General features: G+C 53.4%; 1 protein-coding gene across 4 annotated transcripts; it reads right to left on the reverse strand.

Annotated features, from left to right (window-relative positions):
- Positions 1-172: 172 nt before the first annotated feature.
- ATRAID (all-trans retinoic acid induced differentiation factor) lies at positions 173-10,190 on the reverse strand. Of its 4 annotated transcripts, XM_042444277.1 has the most exons (6): positions 9,421-10,184; positions 8,264-8,335; positions 7,358-7,429; positions 1,880-2,001; positions 1,025-1,125; positions 264-604 (listed from the first exon to the last, which is right to left on the reverse strand). In XM_042444277.1, the coding sequence occupies exons 1-6, from the start codon at positions 9,855-9,857 to the stop codon at positions 500-502; spliced, it is 909 nt and encodes a 302-aa protein (XP_042300211.1). In that variant the 5' UTR covers positions 9,858-10,184; the 3' UTR covers positions 264-499. The 4 variants fall into 4 exon arrangements, 3 of the variants coding, with proteins under 3 accessions (XP_042300217.1, XP_042300211.1, XP_042300222.1); XM_042444283.1 differs by lacking the exon at positions 1,025-1,125 and having other exon boundaries at positions 173-604; positions 9,421-10,190; XM_042444288.1 differs by lacking the exon at positions 1,880-2,001.
- Positions 10,191-10,442: the final 252 nt, after the last annotated feature.

A 10,442-nucleotide genomic window follows, 5' to 3' on the forward strand; every position in this document is an offset into this window, starting at 1 on the left:
TTGCTTGCCACTCCCCCCCAGGAAAGAGGGGCCCCTCTGGGAAAAGAGGCTCTGAACCCCTGCTCACCCCAAATGCCACCTTTCCCATAGAAGGAGATATGAAGGCTGCAGATGGGAGTCACCCAGATCAGGCCCCATAGAGCTTGGTAATCCCCCACCCAATAAACAAACAAACAAACAAAAGCTCCATTGTTTACTCTGCCTCTCTGTCAGTCAATCGAGGCGGCTTACACCTGAGGATTTCACACCCAAAGACAAAGTGCTAGACTGGGGCAGCCCCTTTATTAGCAACAGTCAGAGTCCTGCAAGAGATGGATCTGGCCCCTTGGGCTGGGAGTGAAGCTCAGCCCCACATGACCGGGCTCCAGTTCTTGGAGAAGAGAAATGTCCGTCTGTGCAACGGATGCTGTTGTCCCAGGAATGGTCCATCAGACATGGCACACTAAAGGCTGCCCCACTGCCCCTTGTCCTGTGCCAGACACCGATGGGTCCGTCTGCACTAGGATGCCTTGGCCTTCCTCCGCTGGGTGGTCCAGAGCAGGACGGAGAGGGTGGCAGTGACAGCTCCCAAAGTCCCAAAGAAGGGCAGGTAAGGGAAGGTGCCCTGCAAGGGAAAGGCAAGTCAGGGGCATCATTTACACACTCAAAAAAGCTCAGCTTCAAGGAAAGACCCCAAAGGCCCCCTGACCCCCAGCATGGACATGAGAGAGAACACGGCCTATGAATGGAGGGGTAGCTCTGTCTGTCTTGCATCTCTTGCAATTATGGTTGCCCTGGGCGGAAGAACTGGCTCCTCCAGAGCTATCCCTGGGCCAGCCACAGTCTGTGCCCAGAGTGGGTCCAGTGATGCTGCTAAAGGGGAGGCTGATGGATGCCAGTTCTGCCAACCCCTCTCTGCCCCAGTGCCCAGGCTCCCTTGGGGCTCAGGGAAATCCTTCACAGCTGCTCCCTCTGGCCACTTCACTCCAGAACCAGCTGCCCCCTGCAACCCCCCTCCCGCCCTCTCTCTTCAGGGCCAACTCACCTGGCGCAAGCACTTGTAGCCATGGAATGGGCTCACACATAGGCACTGGGGCAAGCCAGGCCCATCGGGGGCACAGAGGGAGCCCTCTGGGCACAGCCAGCCTGCAGGAAGGGCAGGAGAGGGACAAGGTGAGGACGGGCCCCCCCTTTCCCTTGGCTTTCCCTCCCCAGGGCTCACTCCAGCATTAGCTCTCAGCTCCCAGCCCCTGGCCATCCTTGTCTCCTTCCCAAAGCAGCATCCTCTCTTGGGCTGCCCCTAGGGATACATGGGGTGGATTGTACAGTTGGAGGCTGCTTCAATACTCTCCCATTCCCAACAGCAGCAAGCCCTCACAAATCCTTTGGGGATTTCTGCCCCAGCTCCTCAGTGGGTCCAAATCCACTACTGGACCAAGGTGCTCCAAATGGCACACAGCAGAAGCCAAGCCCCCACCAGAAGGAAGGGCCTTGTCCTCTTGAGGGATCTGCTGCCCTGTGTCACAGTCCAAGGCAGCCATGTTCCCTCCTTGCCCCCAGTTCAGTTGTCAATGTGAAGAAAGGGATCTGGAGAAGAGGGACAAGAGCTCTGCTATGCCAGAAGACTTGCAGCACATGCTTCTATGCCAGGCAAAAGAAGAGGACCCACTCTGAGACTCCCCTCTTGCTCATTGCTGCCCCAGACCCTAATCCATCATCCTGCAGCTGATGTGCTCCAGAGGATCCTTTGCCTCTATCTCTGCGCTGTGAAGCTGCAACAGGCTCCATAAGGAACTCTGGTGGCTCTGCAAAGCCATTCCCCACCTCCTGCTGCCACCCATCAGGCCTGTCTGTTGGCTCTCCACTGTGCAAGCCCCATGCCAAACATTCCCCTCCGCACCTAGTCCAGCTGAGCCGTCGCAGGGGTTCCTCTGGCCTTGGCAGACCCGGCTGTTCCCCCGGACGGAGGTGTTGTTCCATCCTTCCTTGCCCCCGGGGCAGTCCAGCTTTAGAGGCAGAACCCTGAAGACCAGGAAAGACTCTTTCAGGGTCTGGTGGGAGGCAGCGGGGGCAAGGCCTAGTGTGCCAACCCCCAGCAGGACCCAAAGCCAAGCGTGTGGACACCTGTCCACTTGCAAGGAAATGGAACGTTAGACTTACCTGAGATACGTCCCTCTCCATCCGAGAAGGTCTGAGCATCCTGACTCTGGGTGGCTCCACCCACTTCAGCTCCTGATAGGCAGAGAAGACAAAAGAACAGGGGCCTAGCCGCGCCTCCATAGGCGGAGCCGCCCAAGAACCCTCAGTTGATGACTAGCCATGAACAACCGAAGAAGGATCGGCTCGCCCACCCGCGCCAGTATGCGTAATAACACCGGGTGGGGAGGATGCTCGGACCTTCTCTGATGGAAAGGGACGTATCTCAGGTAAGTCCAACGTTCCATTTCCCATCAGAGAAGGGGCCGAGCATCCTGACTCTGGGATTGAGAAAAGCCACCAAATTCCTGGGAGGGCCGGCTGGCGTGGAAGGCGAACTGGAGACAATCTGTTGTAATACCCTCCGGCCAAAGACCAACTCTGCTGATTGGAAAAGATCCAGTTTATAATGTCTGACAAACGTGGATGGAGACTTCCAAGTGGCTGCTCTGCAAATTTCGGCCAGTGGGGCGTTAGTGGTTAAGGCTGCTGACGTCGCCGCGCTCCTAGTTGAATGAGCAGTGATGCCTTGTGGTGGGTCGAGGTTGAGAGCTCAGTAACATGCGATGATGCATTGTCTAATCCACCTCGCCAGAGTGGAAATTGACACCTTCTTTCCTTTGGAGTTCAGCCGAAAAGATATGAAGAGAGCTTCCGACTTTCTGAATGCCGAAGTCCTCTTGAGGTAAATCTTGATGGCCCTACGAACGTCAAGGGTGTGCCAAATCTTTTCCAGGTCTTTGGAAGGCCGTGGGCAGAAAGAAGGCAGCATGATGTCTTGAGAGGAATGGAACACCAAGTTTACCTTGGGAATGAAAGTTGGATCAGGTCCAAGTAGGATTGAGTCAGGTCTGATCATGCACAATTCTTTACAAACAGATAAGGCGCTGATCTCCGAGACACATCGAGCCGATGTGAGAGCTGTGAGGATCAGCGCCTTCCAAGTGAGGAACTTGAGAGGGACCTCTCTCAGTGGTTCAAAAGGATGTATAGTTAGGGCCTTGAGGACCTCGTGAAGATCCCATGACGGGAAATGATGTTTGGTTGGTGGAGACCTGTTAGACACTCCCTTGAGCATTCTGCGAATGTGAGGATGATGAGAGATCTTGGCTGCCTCATCGTGGGGAAGAACCGAAGTTATAGCCGCAACCTGTCTTTTAACGGTGTTCGGGCGAAGTCCCTGATCTATCCCATCCTGAAGGAACTGGAGGAGTGTAGGCACTGATACCTGAATGAAATCTTTTTTCTTGAGTTTACACCACCTCTTGAAGGGCCTGAATGTATATTCGTAGATTTTGATCGTTGACTGGCGACGGGAGGCCAAGATGGACTTGATCACCTCTGGCAAGTATCCATAGCTGGATAGCATCTGGCGCTCAATTTCCAGGCGTGTAGCTGAAGCCAGGCTGGATCAGGGTGGTGAATCTGGCCTTGAGACAGTAGGTCTTGTCTGATGGGCAAGGGAAAACTCTGAGTCGATAGATTCAGAATCTCTTGAGAACCAAGGACCTCTGGGCCACACTGGGGCCACCAGGATGACCTCTGACCTGGTCGCTCGTACCTTGGAGAGGAACTTCGAAAGAAGTGGTATCGCTGGAAAGGCATATAGAAGGTACTTTGGCCAGTGGCAATTGAGGGCGTCTATGTGTTCTGCTCCCTCCGTCCGGAACCTGGAGAAGAACCTCAGAGTTTTGGTGTTGGATGGAAAGGCGAACAGGTCTAATATCAGGAGTCCCCACTCCGTCGTGATGTAGCTGAACACGTCCGGGTGTAGGCTCCATTCTGACTGATCTATGTCCGTTCGACTTAGCCAGTCTGCTTTTGAATTTAGCTTTCCTTGGAGATGTTCTGCGTCTAGGCATAGCAGGTTGGCTTTGGCCCAAGTCAGGAGAGATTGAGCCTCCATCATCAGAGACCTGGATCTGGTTCCGCCCTGTCGGTTGACATGGGCCTTTGCTGTAATTTTGTCCGTCCTTATCAGGACCACCTTGTGACGGATCAAGTGATGAAAGGCTTGAAGCGCCAGATGGATAGCTCTTAACTCCAGCCAATTGATGCTGCGTGTTAGTTCTGTTGGGCTCCACTTACCCTGAGCTATGTGAGGTCCGCAGAAAGCTCCCCAGCCCCTGAGGCTGGCATCTGTGATTTGAATTGCTGCGGCTTCCAAAAGGGCCTCCCCTTTGAGATCGCCTCCGAGTTCCACCAGCAAAGCGACTGTCGCACCTCGTTGTCGAGGAGGATCTTTTTGGGCTTTCTGAGTGTGATAGCTCATTGGTGAGGTAGGAGAAGCCATTGCAGGGGTCTGGCATGGAACCTCGCCCAAGGCAGGCACTCGATGGCTGCTATCATGAGGCCTTACAGATGAGCCAGAAGTTGGAGGCTGGCCCTCGGTGAGTCCAAGACCTTGAGGACAGTCTTCTGGATGGACCTGGTCCGGTCTTGGGGGAGATGCACTATGCCCGCTTGGGTGTCTTATCAGGGCTCCCAGGTGATGGATCTTTTGATCGGGAATCAGTGGTCTTTTGTAGGTTGACCAGGAATCCATGGGTCTCCAACTCCGTGAGGACCTTGGAGGTGTCCTGTAATGACTGATCTCTGGATGGAGCACGGATCAGCAAGTCGTCCAAATAAGAGTAAACATGGAGACGTCTTGTTCTTAAGTGGGCCACCAAGGCCACCATGACCTTGGTGAAAACCCTCGGGGCTGACGCCAAACCAAATGGGAGCGACCTGTATTGGAAGTGGAGATTGCCATATTTGAAACGGAGAAAACGCCATGAAGATGGATGGATAAAAATGTGAAGATAAGCATCTTGTAGATCCAGTGAAGACAGAAAGTCTCTGGGTTGGAAGCTGTCTAGAATGGACTTGAGTGTCTCCATTCTGAACGTTTTCTTGAGGTTGAACCGGTTGACAGCTCTCAGGTTGAGAACAGCTCTCCAAGTCCCGTTTTTCTTTGAGACTAGGAAGAAGGTTGAATAGCATCCTCTTCCCCTTTTGCCTGATGGAACTGGCTCGATGGCCTGAATGGCGCAAGAAGACGTTCAATGGCTTCCAGCAGGAGGCGATGTTTGGTGGGATCACTTGACTTGGGTGAAGGTATGAACATATTGCGAGGTAGTCGATGGAACTCTAACTTGTAGCCTCGCCAAACAGTGTCCAAGACCCACTTGTTGGCAGTGGACCTTTCCCAAGCCTAGCTGAATTCCTGAAGCCTGCCTCCTACTGGATGGATCCCGTCATTGTTGGGTTTTCGGCAATGATTTCTGGCCTCCGGCATCCTTGGTGGGAAAAGAGGATCTGTTTTGTTTGGAAAACTTGGAATCCCCCCAACACGGCTGGTTAGACCTGGACTCTCTGGCTCAAAAGGAGTTGGAGTTGGAAGGGAAGAAAGGTTGGGAAGGAGGAGCGGTTCTTAAACTGTCTCCTATCCTCTCTCTTTTTTACCTGAAGGCAGGGCCTTCTTTTTGTCTTTACCCTCGACAAGAACTGGTTCTAGGGATTCTCCAAACAAATTAGTGCCAAGGTAGGGAGTGAAGGCCAAAAGACCTGTAGATTCTTTCTCTACAACATTGCCAAGATCCATCCATTCCTCTCAATCTCTACTGCCAGGACTCTGGTCCATGCCCTAGTGGTTTCGCGACTAGATTGTAACCTCCTTCTAACAGGGCTTCCTCTTTCACACTTCCATCCTGTAATCTCTGTCCAGTATTCAGCTGCCCGTATTGTCACATCCGCTCGCCGCTTTGACCATGTTTCTCCTCTTTTATCCTCCCTTCATTGGCTCCCCTTCCCCTTCTGCATCCGGTACAAGCTTTTGTTACTGACTTTCAAAGCCCTTCATGGGTTGGCCCCTCCTTACTTATCTGACCTTCTTTCTCCTTACATTCCTACTCGCACCCTCCGCTCTGGTAGTCAGTGTCTCCTGTCACAGTCTAGGAAAACACTGCCCCCTCCCGAATTCGTCCGTCCTTCTCGCTTGCTGCCCCTTACTCCTGGAACTTCTTCCCCCACATGCACCACCTCATCACTTCTCTACCCAGTCTCAAAACTGAATTAAAGACTATATTGTTTAGAGAAGCATTCCCAGAGGTGAGCCCCTCTCTGACCCAGGAAGCCTCCATTTAAACCATCCATCAAGAAGCCAAGCCCTTCCTCCAGTCCATCTGCCTTGGTCCAGGCCTCGGAGGTGGAGAAGATCTGTTGGACCTGATCCTATTCCCCACCACCACTCCCTTCTCCTTTTGTGTCGTGTCTTCTTAGATTGTAAGCCTGAGGGCAGGGAACAGTCTGACTAAAAAATTTATGTACAGCGCTGTGTAAATTTACAGTGCTTTATAAATAAAGGTTAATAATAATAATAAAGTCCACATTCCAGTTCTTTAACCACAGCTGGCGCCTGACCGCTATGGATACTGCTTGGGCCCTGGCACATTGCTGAATAGTGTCGAGAGTAGCATCTGCCGCAAAGGCAGAAGCCTTGGTAATGTTGTTTATGGTCTGTCTGACCTTAATGTCTGTGTTGGGGAGGAGTTCGAGAAAGAGGAGAAGGAAAAAGACAAGCGATCGAGCCAGACAGGTCAGAGGAGCTGGTTGGATCCCAAACAAAGGGGGAAATAGCAAAGAAAAAACTCAGTAGAAGAGAAGTATGTCCTATCACAGTGATGGCGAACCTATGGCACGCGTGCCAGAGGTGGCACTCAGAGCCCTCTCTGTGGGCACACATGCTGTCTCCCAAGCACAGAGTTTGTCAGTTTCTTACTAGAAAGCCAGAGGGACGTGGCACTTTGCAATAAATAAGTGGGGTCTGGGTTGCAGTTTGGGCACTTGGTCTGTAAAAGGTTCACCATCACTGTCCTATCAGGAACAAGTTAGGAAGAAGACTGGGGTTCCTTGGGCGGCTCCGCCCATGAGGGCGGGGCCAGGCCCTGGGTCTACTGTCTTTCTTCTCTGCCTATCCAGGAGCTGAAGTGGGCAGAGCCACCCAGAGTCAGGATGCTCGGGCCCTTCTCTGATGGGAAAGTGCTGTCCAACCCCAAGCAGCTTTGCACAACCCTCCCCTGCATTCTTCTGCGGCCTCCAGTCCAAGGCACCTTCTGCACCTCTCCCATAACTGCTTCCACTAAGGAGGACAAGTGGCCCAAGTCCAGGATCTGGACCCAGCTCCCTCCGCACCACTCACAGGGTCTCCAGGTGAGAAAATCCCCGGAAGGCCTCCGTGGGGAGAGGTTCCAATGGATTATCGCTCAGATCACTGCAAGAAGAAGAGAAAAGTGCATTCAGGCTCTGAGCCAAGCTACCCCTCTTGACCTGTGAAAGATTTATGGCATTGTACACTTCCCCCAAATCTGACCACTTCCTGTGATGACCCAAATCTAACAGTATTGGAGTGACTTGTCCCTTCCTTTCCCTAAAGATGGACGCTGCACCTACAACTCAGACTTCAGGCGCCTCCACTTTCCCAGAACAACATGCCTGAACCCAGCAGTGGGCTGCTATGGACTATTTATAGGAGCTAAGAGTAGCCTGGAAGGTGGGCAAGACCAAAGAGGACCCCTACCTATTGGGATCCGGAGCCGCTTGGGTATTTTTAAGGTTTCAGTACCCAAACGTGTGTCTGTGTCTTCAAGTCACCTGTTGATTCATGGTGACCCCATTAATTCCATAGGGTTTTCTTAGGCAAAGACACCTCAGAGGTGATTCTGCCACTTCCTTCCTGCAAAATGTAGCCCACAGCACCTGTTGGCAGTCTCCCCCGCAAGTACTAACCAGAGCTGACCCTGCTTAGCTTCCAAGATCAGACAGGATCAGGTGCCTTTGGGGCATTTAGTCCTATTTGCACACATTGAAGCCTAGGCCGAGACCTCTAGCACTGCAGCCCACTCCTTGAGTATTGGGCTCACAGGCTGTCCTCCCTCCCTTGCTCCCTCCCTTACCTGTCTGCATGAAGGGGGCCTTGCAGGGGCCTCTAAGGGCCAGAGATCCACCTTTCTTCCTCCCCTCCCCATCTGCATGAAGAACCCCCAGGGGGCCCAATGGCCAGAGACCCCTCTTCTGGTTCTGCATCTCAGGAGTGACCTGGACTCACATGACGATGGCGGTGCTGGCCTCCTGGAAGCTGGAGCAGAGCCTCTGCAGGGAGCAGTTCCCCAGGTCCAGCCTAGAGATGAAGAGGAAGACAAGGAGGCCACAGCCACCTGAGATTACTTCCCAGCCCACCCAACTCAACCCAATTCAACTTCCCTGCGGAGGAAGGCATTTGGGGCTGGAGCAGAGAAGGGCTTTCCCTAAAGCTCTGCTGGACAAGGACATTAATTGGGCCTCTGGGGCAGGAGCTGTGGCCAGTTGCCCCCCCCCCCCGGAGGATGTCCAGATGTCCTCTTTTTCCAGGGCATGTCCTCCATTTCAACCTTCTGACCAAGAGGAAGAATTCCCAAATGCCCTACATCTGGAACATGAGTAAGAAGAATGAATCCCTCCACGTTTGTGGCTTTGGGTTTTGGGGAATTATGTTCTCTCTAGGAATCTCTACGTCAGTGATGGCGAAGCTATGGCACACGTGCCAGAGGTGGCACTCAGAGCCCTCTCTGTGGGCACATGTGCCATCGTCCCAGCACAGAGTTTGCCAGAGTTTGTTACTAGAAAGAGGGACATGGCACTTTGCAGTTAATAAGTGGGTTTTGGGTTGCAGTTTGGGCACTCGGCCTCTAAGAGGTTCACCATCACTGCTCTACGTTGCCCAGATTTAGTTGGCAATACTGTTGTGTTGGAGAACCTAGAAATTCCTAGAGAAGACACTTGCTGATTGGATTATTTGTGGATTTGACAATACGTCTTCTCTATGAATCTCTAGGCCCTCCAGTACAACTCTGCCAGAAGTTGATCATAGAGTTATGCTAGAGAAAACCTAAAAGTTCCTAGGGAAGACACTCCTCTAAGCATTTGTAGGTCCTCCAGTGTGACCCTATGAATATCTTCTGGGAGACGTTGGCCATAGAGTTGCCCTGGAGGACCTGGGGGTTCCTAGAGAAGACACTCATCTGGGCCTTTGTAGGTCCTGCAGGGTGACCCTATGAATATCTTCTGGGAGACGCTGGCCATAGAGTTGCTCTGGAGGTTCCTAGAGGGGCGTTCCCTCAGGTAAACAGATTGGTGGGGCTTGCTTTGGGCCTTTCCCCGCCTCATTCAGGGCCTCTGTCTCCCCGGCGAAGGTGAAGGGAGCCACCGAGGGGCGGCGAGACTCACCCCACTATCATCGCCGCCTGTCCTTCGAGGCAGCAGCGTCCCCTCAGCGCCGCTCCCGGCCCCCGTCCTGAGCAGAAGGCGGCTACCGCAGAGCCCTTCCTCGCCGGACCCGCGCAGCACTCGCCCTCGCAGAGCCATGCGGAGGCCCTCTCCCTCTCCGGCCCTCCGCTGCCCAGGGCCCCTGGCGAGGCCCCAGCGAGGAAGGCGGCCAGGAAGGCGAGGAGCAACGAAGGGGCTCCGGAGGAGAAGGGCCAGCTGGGCGCAGCCATTTTGGTACTCACGTGACCCGTCACGTGGCGCAGCACCGCACGCCCCTCTGCGTCACGCGGTCGCCATGGCAGCCGAGCTACAGCCGGCCTCGCTCCCTTGCCGCCACCTAGTGGCGTCCGCTGGAAAGGCAGCCTTTTATCCCAGAAGAGAGAGAATCTTAGAATCATAGAGTTGGAAGAGACCGCAAGAAGGGCCCTGTTCCAGTCCAACCCCTTCTGCCATGCAGGAGCTCTCAGTCAAAGCATCCCTATTGACAGATGGTCATCCAGCCTCTGCTTAAATGCCTCCAAGGAAGGAGACTAGAAGCTACACTAGAAAGCCCTTGCCCTCCAAAAAGAGGACAGCAAGCGGAGGGCCTTTTCTACTCTCCACAATTGCAGGGGTTCCTTAGTTAACAAAGTCAGTGCATTTGGGAAACTCTGGTACCAGAGGCAGAAATAAGAAGGAAAGAGGAGGAAGAGATTCCTGCACCACAAAAAAGAGGAGCAGCTTGAACATCTTTCATAGAGACCCAAGAAGGGCCCTGATCCGCTGCAACTCCTCTGCCATGCAGGAACTCTCTACCAAAGCACTCTGGCAGATGGCCACCCAGCCTCTCTTCAAAGGCTTCCCACCAAAATCTCCAAGGAAGGAGCATCTTTCACCATCAGGAAGTCCCTCCTAATGCTGAGCTGGACTCTCTTTTCCTGGAGCTTGAATCCATTGCTCCATTGTCTCCTATTCTCTGGAGCAGCGGAAAACAGTCTTGCTCC

Source organism: Sceloporus undulatus, chromosome 1 (assembly GCF_019175285.1).
Source record: "Sceloporus undulatus isolate JIND9_A2432 ecotype Alabama chromosome 1, SceUnd_v1.1, whole genome shotgun sequence".
NCBI lineage: Eukaryota > Metazoa > Chordata > Lepidosauria > Squamata > Phrynosomatidae > Sceloporus > Sceloporus undulatus.

What these genes read in the sequence shown, in the direction of transcription:
- ATRAID (XM_042444277.1), bottom strand. Translation starts at nt 9,857, where the DNA reads ATGATTCTAAGATTCTCTCTCTTCTGGGATAAAAGGCTGCCTTTCCAG. An exon ending in CAGGCGGCGATGATAGTGGG is followed by an intron (nt 8,336 to 9,420) that starts GTGAGTCTCGCC and finishes CTTCATCTCTAG; the next exon opens with GCTGGACCTGGGGAACTGCT. An exon ending in TTTTCTCACCTGGAGACCCT is followed by an intron (nt 2,002 to 7,357) that starts GTGAGTGGTGCG and finishes CCTGGTCTTCAG; the next exon opens with GGTTCTGCCTCTAAAGCTGG.